Source organism: Cupressus sempervirens, chromosome 1 (assembly GCF_028749045.1).
Source record: "Cupressus sempervirens isolate cs-2001-9-10 chromosome 1, ASM2874904v1, whole genome shotgun sequence".
NCBI lineage: Eukaryota > Viridiplantae > Streptophyta > Pinopsida > Cupressales > Cupressaceae > Cupressus > Cupressus sempervirens.
In genome coordinates this window covers 118,802,315-118,814,377 of record NC_143118.1, presented here as the reverse complement: position 1 = coordinate 118,814,377, position 12,063 = coordinate 118,802,315, and the positions used below count along the sequence as shown (strand labels likewise).

Below are 12,063 nucleotides of genomic sequence, written 5' to 3'. Positions count from 1 at the left end.
GATCAAATTCAATCAATGGTCAGGATTAAAGTTGAAGTTCAGTCATAAAGGGAATAATCTATTAGTAAATAATTACATAAATTGGATGACAAGTTTCTTTTAGACCGAAAAAGGGAATCTAAAGATTTTCAGCAGTGAAGAACGCAGACAGTGATGGGCAAATTTCTTTTCACTGCTAGGGCCTGCGTGCCCTAGCCTGCTCTTCTCCTTGCGTCCTGTCAGCCTCTGGGCAAGCTGAGTGCTCATGCTGCGAGCTCATGGGCGGTTCGATGTGCAATCTTGCTGGGGTGTGGTGTTTTATTGCCTCTTTCGCCACAGGATAGGGCCTGGAGCCGAGGTTTCTCTCTCTCCTACTGTGTAGGGTGTACTTGGTCATGGTGTTGGGGGTTAGAGGGGCTTGTGCCCCCTTTTCTTGCGCCTTGCTAGATTGCTAAGCCCTGGCTCAGGTTTAATGGGAGATCCAAGGGCCACCCCTTCCAGGCCTTCGGGAGAAGACTTGTTGATGGGGAAGTTTTTTTTGGGGATGCATGACAGTAGCAAGGGTATGAAGGATAACTTCCAGTCAAAGGAAGGAGAGTCCTCTTCAAATGGAAAACTTTGACTTCAAAAAATTAATGGGTGTCTACAAAAAGCTGAGGTTCATCCTATTCTGGTAGTTCAACCTGAACAGGTTTCGGAAGATGTTGAGTATTGGAAGAAACATGCTCTTATATGTAAATTTTTTAGCCTTCACCTTCCATTGCCGGTGTTGGATTCTTGGGCCTGTCGAGTGTGGAATTCAGAAGGAGATATGGAGATTTTATTAGCAGCTAATAACTACTTTATGGTTATATTCTCCTGCATGTCAGATAGGAATAATGTTTTTGAAGGTGGCCCTTATTTCTTTAACCAGGTGGGGCTATTCATTAAGCCTTGGCACACAGGCTTTAATTTTGCTGAGGAGATTCCCTCTTGGGTTTTGTTTTGGGTCCGCCTACCAAGACTTCCTTTGGAATTTTGGAGGGAGGATATTCTTCACTCAATTTCAATGCTTCTTGGAACACCTGTGGGATCTTCTACACAGACGCAAGATCATAAGTTAATCTCTTTTGCTCATATTTGTGTTGAAGTTGATTTGAATAACCCATTGCCAGACTTTATGGAGATTTGTATGGGCTCTGTTTCCTGGATCCAGTAGTTGGATTATGAGACCCTCCCATTCAGATGCAAAATTTGCCATGAGATGGTCACCTACTACACCAGTGTCCTAGAAATAAGAACCCCTCTGCGGATGCTCATACCCCCCATAGGGAGGACAAAGGAAAGGCTAAAGCTTCTAATGGACCTATTGATAGTGAGGGATTTACTCAGGTTAAACCTTGCAATAAGGGAAAAGGAAAGAAAAGAGCCTAGACAGAAAGGAGGATGGAAGACACCTTTAATAGGTTTGATGCTCTTGAAAACATGGAGCAAGAGGCAAGTTTCCTAGTTGAGCTCTTCCCAGAATCCATCATTCAGCTAGAGACTCATGAAGGAGATATGCAGAGAGAGGGTCAGCTTCTTGATACAGGGGACCTACAAGGCAAGCAGTGGGATAATGATGGACCTCCTCTTCTTCAGAATATGGGGGATCTTAGTGGAGCACAGGGTTCACAGGGACCGACAGGGGTTCCCAATGAATCCCACAAGCCTAAAGGGGCATCTGATTCTATTAAGAGTAATGAGGCTTCTCTCACTTTAGGCATTCAATAGAAGGCTTTCAAAAAGGGGTCTTTAGATAAACCAATAAAAAGTGGTAGGAAGACTGATCAGGAGAAAGTGAAGCTAATGGGGGAAAATTTGGTGGAATCTAGGTCGGTACGCCTTATTGATTCTAATTTCTCTTAGCCTCATAAATGATTGTGCTATCATGGAATGTAAGGGGGTTGAACAACATCCCTAGACAAAAGGTTGTTCATAGATTAATTGAATTTCAGTCTCCTGATATGGTTTTTATTCAGGAAACTAAGCTTTCTTTGGATGGTTTGGCTAAGTGTGCTGCGTATATTTGGCCTCGCAGCTCCTGGCAGGGGGTGGGGGCCCTAAAAAGTGCTAGAGGGGTGGCTTGCTTCTAGGATCCTAGGAAAGTCTCACCTTTATGGTGGTTTCCAGTCAGTCATCCATTTCTTTGATAGCTACTAGTTTTGAGAATGATGAAAGGTGCTTCTTATCCAATATTTATGCTCCTATAGACTTTACAAGTAAAGTCCAATTATGGGCCCATATTAGATTCATTCGGTCTTTGGAACCTTTTCTTCCATGCATTATGGCAGGGGACTTCAATGCTGTTATTAGCCTAGAGGAGAAAAGAGGTGGGCTAGCAAAGCTGGACCATTCTTATAATCTGCTTAGAGATATGATTGGCTTATTATTCCTCATTGATGTGAAGCCTAATAATGGAGTCTTTACATGGAATAATCAGAGATATGGTGGTGAGGCGATCTCAGAGAGGCTTGATTGATTTTTGGTCTCTTGCTATTGGATGGACAACAGGTGGGTTACCAGTTCAAAAATTTTTGATTGGAGGGGATCGGATCACTGGCCTATTAAACTTTCCATAATTTCATACAAGATTACCAAGAATCCCTCTTTCAAATTCCAGTTGATGTGGTTATGCGACTCATCTTTGCCTGATCTAATGGTTGACTGGTGGTATGAGGGGAAGCCAGATCATGGCACAGTAATGTATACTTTCAACAAGAGGCTCCAACATGTGAAGTATAGGCTTAAGAGATGGAGTAAATAGTGTTTCAGCTATCTATAGGTTTAGAAGACTGCGGCTCAAACCAAACTTGATAGCATTACTCGGCAGATTCGGGACCATGAGCTGAGCTTTGAGATGAGTGAAGCTGAGACTCTAGCCCTTAAAGAGCTAGAAGAATGGGAGCTTCGGGAGGAAATTTTCTGGAAGCAAAAATCTTGAATTGATTGGCTTCAGGAGGGGGATAGGAGCACTACCTTCTTCCACAACTCAGTTAAGGCACGACAGCAAGGGAATTCTCTTCCCTCTCTTGTATCATCAGATGGAACTCAGATTTATTCTCGTGAAGCTATCTCTAGGGAAGCAGTCAAGTACTTCTCTGATATCTTTTCTAGGGGGGAGCCTGCAGGTGGGCATGAGGAGTGTGACATTTTGGCTTGCATTCCTCATCTTGTCTCTGCTGACATGAATGAAGCCCTACTAGCTCCTATCCTTCTTCTGAAACTGGAGAAAATTGTATTCAATATGAAGAAGGGTAAGGCCCCTAGTCCAAATGGGTTTCCAATTGAATTTTTCCAAGAATTCTAGGAGGTAATAAAGTATGATCTTCTAGATGTGGTCCAAGAATCACACAGGAATAAATAGATGTTGAAATCTTTGAACTCAACCTTCTTGGCCCTTATACCTAAGAAGGAAGGTGCTGATAGGTTGGATCAGTTCAGGCCCATAGCTTTGTGCAATGTGGTCTATAAGATCATCACCAAACTTATTACTAAGAGGCTCAAACCATTCCTTGGTCCTTTAATCTTTGCAAAACAGGGTGGCTTTGTTGATGGAAGACAAATCTTGGATGGAGTTGTAATAGCAACGAAGGCTGTCCATTCTATGGCCAATTCTAAGGAGAAAGCTATGTTTATAAAACTCAACATGGCCAAGGCTTATGATCAGGTTGGTTGGGAGTTCTTACAAAAAATCCTTTTGAACTTTGGGTTTGTAGTGGAATGGGTTGAATGAGTTCCTAGCTGCTTGTCCTCTTCCTCCTCTGTTCTCATTAATGGAGAATCTTTAGAGCTGTTTGGTGCCTCTCAAGGACTTAGGCAAGGTGATCCTTTATCTCCCTATTTATTCATTATCATGGCTGAAGGGCTTGGAAAATTTTTATCAGCTCAGGTTTGACAGGGGTTTATCCAAGTGTGGAGTTGGAGCAATAACCTTCCTTTGTATTCTCATCTTCAATTTGTTGATGACACTGGACTTTTGGGTAGGGCTAGTATTAGCGAGGCAGTTAACATCAGGAAAGCCCTAGATATTTATTTGAAAGCCTTAGGTCATAAAATTAATGATGATAAGTCTTCTATCTTTTTCTTTAACACTCCAAGGCTTATTCAGAATAGGATTGCTAGAATTCTTAGGTTCTAGATTGGATCGCTCCCCCTGATGTATCTTGGGGTCCCTCTATCCTTGGGTGCTCAGCAGAAAGAGTATTGGCAGGGGATTTTAGATAAATTTAGAAGTAAGGTTAGTCATTGGACTTATAGATGGCTTTCTTCTACTGGGAGATTGGTTCTGCTTAAGACTATGATGCAGTCTCTACCCATTTACAGGTGCGGTGTCCTGATCCCTCCTTCTAGTTTTGTGAGAGAGTTTGATGCTTTATCTTGGCAATTCCTTTCATCTGGAAATCTTCTTTCCTCGAAGTGGAGTTTAGTCAGGTGGGAGACTATGTGTAGGCCAAAGCATGCAGGTGGCCTCGGGCTTCGTTTGATGGATCTTGTTGTCACTACGTTGGCTGCCAAATTACATTGGCGTTGGTGTATCAGTCAAGATCAAGAGTGGGCCAAGATTATCACTCATAAGTACCTTCCTAATGCAGATTGCTCTGAGGTGCCATGGCTTCCCTTGTTAGGTAAAGGCTCCTATATTTGGAATACTCTCAAGAGGGGAGCACAAATTGTTAAAGAGGGGTTCTTCTGGATTTGTAATAGAGGCTCGAATACTCTATTTTGGCAAGACTTTTGGGATGGACATCCTTCTATTCTTTCTAGTTTTCCCTAGCTTATTCCCCTCTCCCAAAGCTTTTCCAATGTTGGGTGGATTAAGGTGGATCAGTTTAAGACAGTTAAGCACCTGGGTCAGGTTGAGATAACTTGTTAGAAGGATCCTTGGGAGTGGCCAATGGGTGGATCTGTTGAGGACCGAGCTCTCCTCTCTTGGGTTCTGGAGGGTAGGCTATGTAGCTCTCTAAAGGGGAGGGACAAATTGGCTTGGATTCCAAGTCCTAAAGGCAAATTTATAGTGGCTCAAGGCTATCCTATTCTTGACAGGAATCTTCATGGGCAGGCTGAAGTGCATTGGTGGAAGAAAGTTTGGAGCAGCTTTTTGTGGCCCAAGTGTAACTTTTTCTTATGGGTGTTAGCTCAGAAGAAATGTCTTACTTGGGAGAACCTTTGCAAATGAGGCTTTTAGGGCCCCTCAATTTGCTTTTTTTGCAGGCATAATGAGGAGTGTGTCTCACACTTGTTTTTCCTCTGCCCCTTCTCAAGAGAGATATGGCACAGATGGTGGGAGGCTTGGGGTCATGGTTGCGTTCATGCTAATTCTCTTATCAAATTTTGGGAGAGCTTGGGCAGACCTCCTGTGAAGACTTCTTTCTTACAGGTGGCCTGGTGGGTTGGTCCAGTATTCATTCTCTAGAATCTTTGGCTGGAAAGGAATCGTAGGATTTTTTGTGATGCCAAATCCAGCAACTCTCAATTGTGGAAGGTGATTCTTAATAGGATTCAGGAGACGTTATATGAAAAGTGTGATATGTCTGTTAATATTGATCCTCGGGACCAAGTTATTGTGAAAAACTTGAACTTGAAAGATAGTAGGTGGGGAGGCAGTCCCAGCAACAGACTGAGACATGGGAAGCAGTGGGTGTGTCGTGATGGGAGGTGGTCCTCTCCCTCGACTGGGTTCTTGAAGATCAATATGGATGGGTCTTCTTGAGGGAATCCTGGGCATGCCGGTATTGGGGCTATTGGTAGAAACAATGCTGGAGATGTAGTGTTTCTCCTCTATGTTTACAAGGGTATGCATTCTAATAACCTCATGGAGGCCCTTACCATTAAGGTTGCTATTGAGCGAGGCTGCGCTTTAGGGTGGCAAAATTTCATATGTGAGTCTGACTCAAAGATTGTGGTGGATATGTTGAATAACCAGAAGTTCGATAATGTTAGTTGGCAACTTGCTTCTTTAGCCAGGCAAATTCTTTGTCTTTGTAGGTCGGTGGACTCTATTTCCTTCTGTCATATTTCTCGTGAGTGGAACAGAGTGGATGATTGTCTAGCTAAGTGGGCCTCAGAGAATGTGGGTGAGTGGAATATTAATGGTAGAGATGAGTTACCCATTGAGTACTGTGAGATTATTGATCAGATGCTTTTGGAGGACATGAGTTAGTAGAGCTTCTTTGGGCCTTAGGCCTTTGTTTTGTTCTTGATCTTTGATTGAATAAATTTTTACCCCTCTTTTTTCAAAAAAAAAAAAGTACAGTCATAAAGGGAGATTCCCAAATTAAAGGGAGTTAACAGATTTAATTTGAGTAAAATAAGGAGTTAATTGATTTAATTTGAGTAGAAAAAGGAGTTAATTGATTTAACTCATTTTTTATCAATAGTGAACTGAAAATTTCCCTTTTTGAACTGAAGAGAGATTTTGTTGAGATATTTAATTTAATAAAGTGAGATATGCTCTCATAATTACTTTTTCTATTTAATTAAATTTTTTTTTAATTAATTAGAGACACTTTTCTAATTTAATTAAATAACTTCATTTAATTAATTAGGAATGACTTCCTATTTAATTAAATAACTTTGTTTAATTAATTAGAAGTAAGTACTCCATTTAATTAAATAATTTCATTTAATTAATTAGAAATACCTTTCCCATTTAATTAAATAATTACATTTAATTAATCAAGATAGGTGTATTTATTAAATGTATTTAAAAATATGAGCAAATGTGAGTATGAATTCAAGCAGCGATTCGAATCAAATTCTCCAAATTCATCCTCTCTTAAAATGAAGAGATGAGGGTCTCTTAAATAGACTTTCTTGGAATCCATCAACGGTTGAGATCAAATTCAATCAATGGTAAAGATTAAAGTTGAAGTTTAGTCATAAAGGGAGATTCTCAAATTAAAGGGAGTTAACAGATTTAATTTGAGTAGAAAAAAGAGTTAATTAATTTAACTCATTTTTTATCTATATCAAATTGAAACTTTACCTTTTTGAACTGAAGAGAAATTTTGTTGAGAAATTTTATTTAATAAAATGAGATATGCTCTCATAATTACTTTTTCTATTTAATTAAACAATCTTTTAATTAATTAGAAACACTTTTCTTATTTAATTAAATAACTTCATTTAATTAATTAGGAATGGATTCTTATTTAATTAATTAGAAGTAAGAACTCCATTTAATTAAATAATTTTGTTTAATTAATTAGAAATATCTTTTCCATTTAATTAAATAATTACATTTAATTAATCAAGATAGGCATATTTATTGAATGTATGTAAAAATATGAGCAAATGTGAGTATGAATTCCAGCAGCGATTCGATGCAAATTCTCCAAATTCATCCTCTCCTAAAATGAAGAGATGAGGGTCTCTTAAATAGACTTTTCTTGAATTCATCAACGGTTGAGATCAAATTCAATCAACGCTCAGGATTAAAGTTGAAGTTCAATCATAAAAGGAGATTCCCAAATTAAAGGGAGTTAACAGATTTAATTTGAGTAAAATAAGGAGTTAACTTATTTAATTTAAGTAAAAAAATAAGTTAACTAATTTAACTCATTTTTTGTGAATAGTGAACTGAAATTTTCCCTTTTTGAACTGAAGAGAGATTTTGTCGAGATATTTAATTTTATAAAATGAGATATGCTCTGATAATTACTTTTTCCATTTAATTAAATAATCTTTTAATTAATTAGAGACATTTTTCTTATTTAATTAAATAACTTCATTTAATTAATTAGGAATGGCTTGCTATTTAATTAAATAACTTTGTTTAATTAATTAGATGTAAGTACTCTATTTAATTAAATAATTTTATTTAATTAATTAGAAATACCATTTCCATTTACTTAAATAATTACATTTAATTAATCAAGATAGGTGTATTTATTAAATGTATGTAAAAATATAAGCAAATGTGAGTATGAATTTCAGCAGCGATTCGATGCAAATTCTTCAAATTCATCCTCTCTTAAAATGAAGAGATGAGGGTCTCTTAAATAGACTTTCTTAAAATCCATTAATGGTTGAGATCAAATTCAATCAATGGTCAGGATTAAAGTTGAAGTTCAGTCATAAAGGGAAATTCTCAAATTAAAGGGAGTTAATAGATTTAATTTGAGTAAAATAAGGAGTTAACTATTTCAATTTGAGTAGAAAAAGGAGTTAACTGAGTTAACTCATTTTTTATCAATTGTGAACTGAAAATTTTCTGTTTTGAACTGAAGAGAGATTTTGTTGAGATATTTAATTTAATAAAATGAGATATGCTCTCATAATTATTTTTTCTATTTAATTAAATAATCTTTTAATTAATTAGACACACATTTCTTATTTAATTAAATAACTTCATTTATTTAATTAGGAATCACTTCCTATTTAATTAAATAACTTTGTTTAATTAATTAGAAGTAATTAATCCATTTAATTAAATAATTCCATTTAATTAATTAGAAATACCTTTCCCATTTAATTAAATAATTACATTAAATTAATCAAGATAGGTGTATTTATTAAATGTATGTAAAAATATGAGCAAATGTGAGTATGAATTTCAACAGTGATTCGATACAAATTCTCCAAATTCATTCTCTTCTAAAATGAAGAGATGAGGGTCTCTTAAATAGACTTTCCAAGAATCCATCAACAGTTGAGATCAAATTCAATCAACGGTCATGATTAAAGTTGAAGTTCAGTTATAAAAGGATATTCTCAAATTAAAGCGAGTTAATAGATTTAATTTGAGTAAAATAAGGATTTAACTAATTGAATTTGAGTAGAAAAAGGAGTTAATTGATTTAACTCATGTTTTATCAATAGTGAACTGAAAATTTCCCTCTTTGAACTCAAGAGAGATTTTGTTGAGATTTTTAATTTAATAAAATGAGATATGCTCTCATAATTACTTTTTCTATTTAATTAAACAATCTTTTAATTAATTAGAGACAAATTTCTTATTTAATTAAATAACTTTTTTTAATTAATTAGAAGTAAGTACTCCATTTAATTAAATAATTTCATTTAATTAATTAAAAATACCTTTTCCATTTAATTAAATAATTACATTTAATTAATCAAGATAGGCGTATTTATTAAATGTATGTAAAAATATGAGCAAATGTGAGTATGAATTCCAGCAGCAATTCGATGCAAATTCTCCAAATTCATCCTCTCCTAAAATGAAGAGATAAGGGTCTCTTAAATAGACTTTCCTGGAATCCATCAATAGTTGAGATCAAATTCAATCAACGATCAGGATTAAAATTGAAGTTCAATCATAAAGGGAGATTTCTAAATTAAAGGGAGTTAACATGTTTAGTTTGAGTAAAATAAGGAGTTAACTGATTTAATTTGAGTAAAAAAAAGAGTTAATTGATTTAACTCATTTTTTATCAATAGTGAACTTAAAATTTTTTCTTTTTGAACTGAAGAGAGATTTTGTTGAGATATTTAATTTAATAAAATGAGATATGCTCTCATATTTACTTTTTCTATTTAATTAAACAAACCTTTAATTAATTAGAGACACTTTTCTTATTTAATTAAATAACTTTATTTAATTAATTAGAAATGACTTCCTACTTAATTAAATAACTTTATTTAATTAAATAGAATTAAGTACTCTATATAATTAAATAATTTTCTTTAATTAATTAAAAATACCTTTCCCATTTAATTAAATAATTACATTTAATTAATCGAGATAGGTGTATTTATTGAATTTTTGTAAAAATATGAGCAAATGTGAGTATGAATTCTAGCAGCAATTCGATGCAAATTCTCCAAATTCATCCTCTCCTAAAATAAAGAGATGAGGGTCTCTTAAATAGACTTTCCTGGAATCCATCTACGGTTGAAATCAAATTCAATCAACGGTCAGGATTAAAGTTGAAGTTTAGTCATAAAGGGAGATTCCCAAGTTAAAGGGAGTTAGATTTAATTTGAGTAAAATAAAGAGTTAACTGGTTTAATTTGAGTAGAAAAAGGAGTTAACTGATTTAGCTCATTTTTAATCAATAGTGAACTAAAAATTTCCCTTTCTGAACTGAAGAGAGATTTTGTTGAGATATTTAATTTAATAAAATGAGATATGCTCTCATAATTACTTTTTCTATTTAATTAAACAATCGTTTAATTAATTAGAGACAATTTTCTTATTTAATTTAATAACTTCATTTAATTAATTAGGAATGGCTTCCTATTTAATTAAATAACTTTGTTAAATTAATTAGAAGTAAGTACTCTATTTAATTAAATAATTTCATTTAACTAATTAGAAATACTTTTCCCATTTAATTAAGTAATTAAATTTAATTTATCAAGATAGGCGTATTTATTAAATGTATGTAAAAATATGAGCAAATGTGAGTATGAATTCCAGTAGCGATTTGATGAAAATTCTCAAAATTCATCCTCTACTAAAAGGAAGAGATGAGGGTCTCTTAAATAGACTTTCTTGGAATCCATCAACGGTTGAGATCAAAATCAATCAACGGTCACGATTAAAATTTCAAGTTCAGTCATAAAGGGAGATTCCCAAATTAAAGAGAGTTAACAGATTTAATTTGAGTAAAATAAGGAGTTAACTGATTTAATTTGAGTAGAAAAATGAGTTAAATGATCTAACTCATTTTTTATCAATAGTGAATTGAAAATTTCCCTTTTTGAACTGAAGAGAGATTTTGTTGAGATATTTAATTTAATAAAATGAGATATGCTCTCATAATTACTTTTTCTATTTAATTAAACAATCTCTTAATTAATTAGAGACACTTTTCTTATTTAATTAAACAACTTCATTTAATTAATTAGGAATGGCTTCCTATTTAATTAAATAACTTTGTTTAATTAATTAGAACTAAGTACTCTATTTAATTAAATAATTTCGTTTAATTAATTAGAAATACCTTTCCCATTTAATTAAATAATTACATTTAATTAATCAAGATAGGCATATTTATTAAATGTATGTAAAAATATGAGCAAATGTGAGTATGAATTCCAGCAGCGATTCGATGCAAATTCTCCAAATTCATCCTCTCCTAAAATGAAGAGATGAGGGTCTCTTAAATAGACTTTCTTGAAATCCATCTACGGTTGAGATCAAATTCAATCAACAGTCAAGATTAAAATTGAAGTTTAGTGATAAAGGGAGATTCCCAAATTAAAAGGAGTTAACTGATTTAACTCATTTTTTATCAATAGTGAACTGAAAATTTTTCTTTTTGAACTCAAAAGAGATTTTGTTGAGATATTTAATTTTATAAAATGAGATATGCTCTCATAATTACTTTTTTCATTTAATTAAATAATCTTTTAATTAATTAGAGATACGTTTCTTATTTAATTAAATAACTTCATTTAATTAATTAGAAATGGCTTCCTATTCAATTAAATAACTTTGTTTAATTAATTAGAAGTAAGTACTCTATTTAATTAAATAATTTTGTTTAATTAATTAGAAATACCATTTCCATTTACTTAAATAATTACATTTAATTAATCAAGATAGGTGTATTTATAAAATGTATGTAAAAATATGAGCAAATGTGAGTATGAATTTCAGCAGCGATTTGATGCAAATTCTCCAAATTCATCCTCTCTTAAAATGAAGAGATGGGGGTCTCTTAAATAGACTTTCCTGGAATCCATCAATGGTTGAGATCAAATTCAATCAATGGTCAGGACTAAAGTTGAAGTTCAGTCATAAAGGAAAATTCCCAAATTAAAGGGGTTAAAAAATTCAATTTGAGTAAAATAAGGAGTTAACTATTTTAATTTGAGTAGAAAAAGGAGTTAACTGATTTAACTCATTTTTAATCAATTGTGAACTAAAAATTTCCCTTTTTGAACTAAAGAGAGATTTTGTTGAGATATTTAAATTAATAAAATGAGCTATGCTCTCATAATTACTTTTTCTATTTAATTAAATAATCTTTTAATTAATTAGAGACACATTTCTTATTTAATTAAATAACTTCATTTAATTAATTAGAAATGGCTTTCTATTTAATTAAATAACTTTGTTTAATTAATTAGAAGTAAGTACTCCATTTAATTAAA

At 33.5% G+C, this 12,063-nt stretch overlaps 1 protein-coding gene across 1 annotated transcript; it reads left to right on the top strand.

The window, feature by feature from the left end:
* The first annotated feature begins 244 nt into the window (after positions 1 to 244).
* Positions 245 to 1,177, top strand: LOC149576479 (uncharacterized). The gene is made up of 2 exons (XM_089794505.1): positions 245 to 337; positions 671 to 1,177. Exons 1-2 carry the CDS (start codon positions 245 to 247, stop codon positions 1,175 to 1,177), a joined length of 600 nt encoding a protein of 199 aa, XP_089650631.1.
* Positions 1,178 to 12,063: the final 10,886 nt, after the last annotated feature.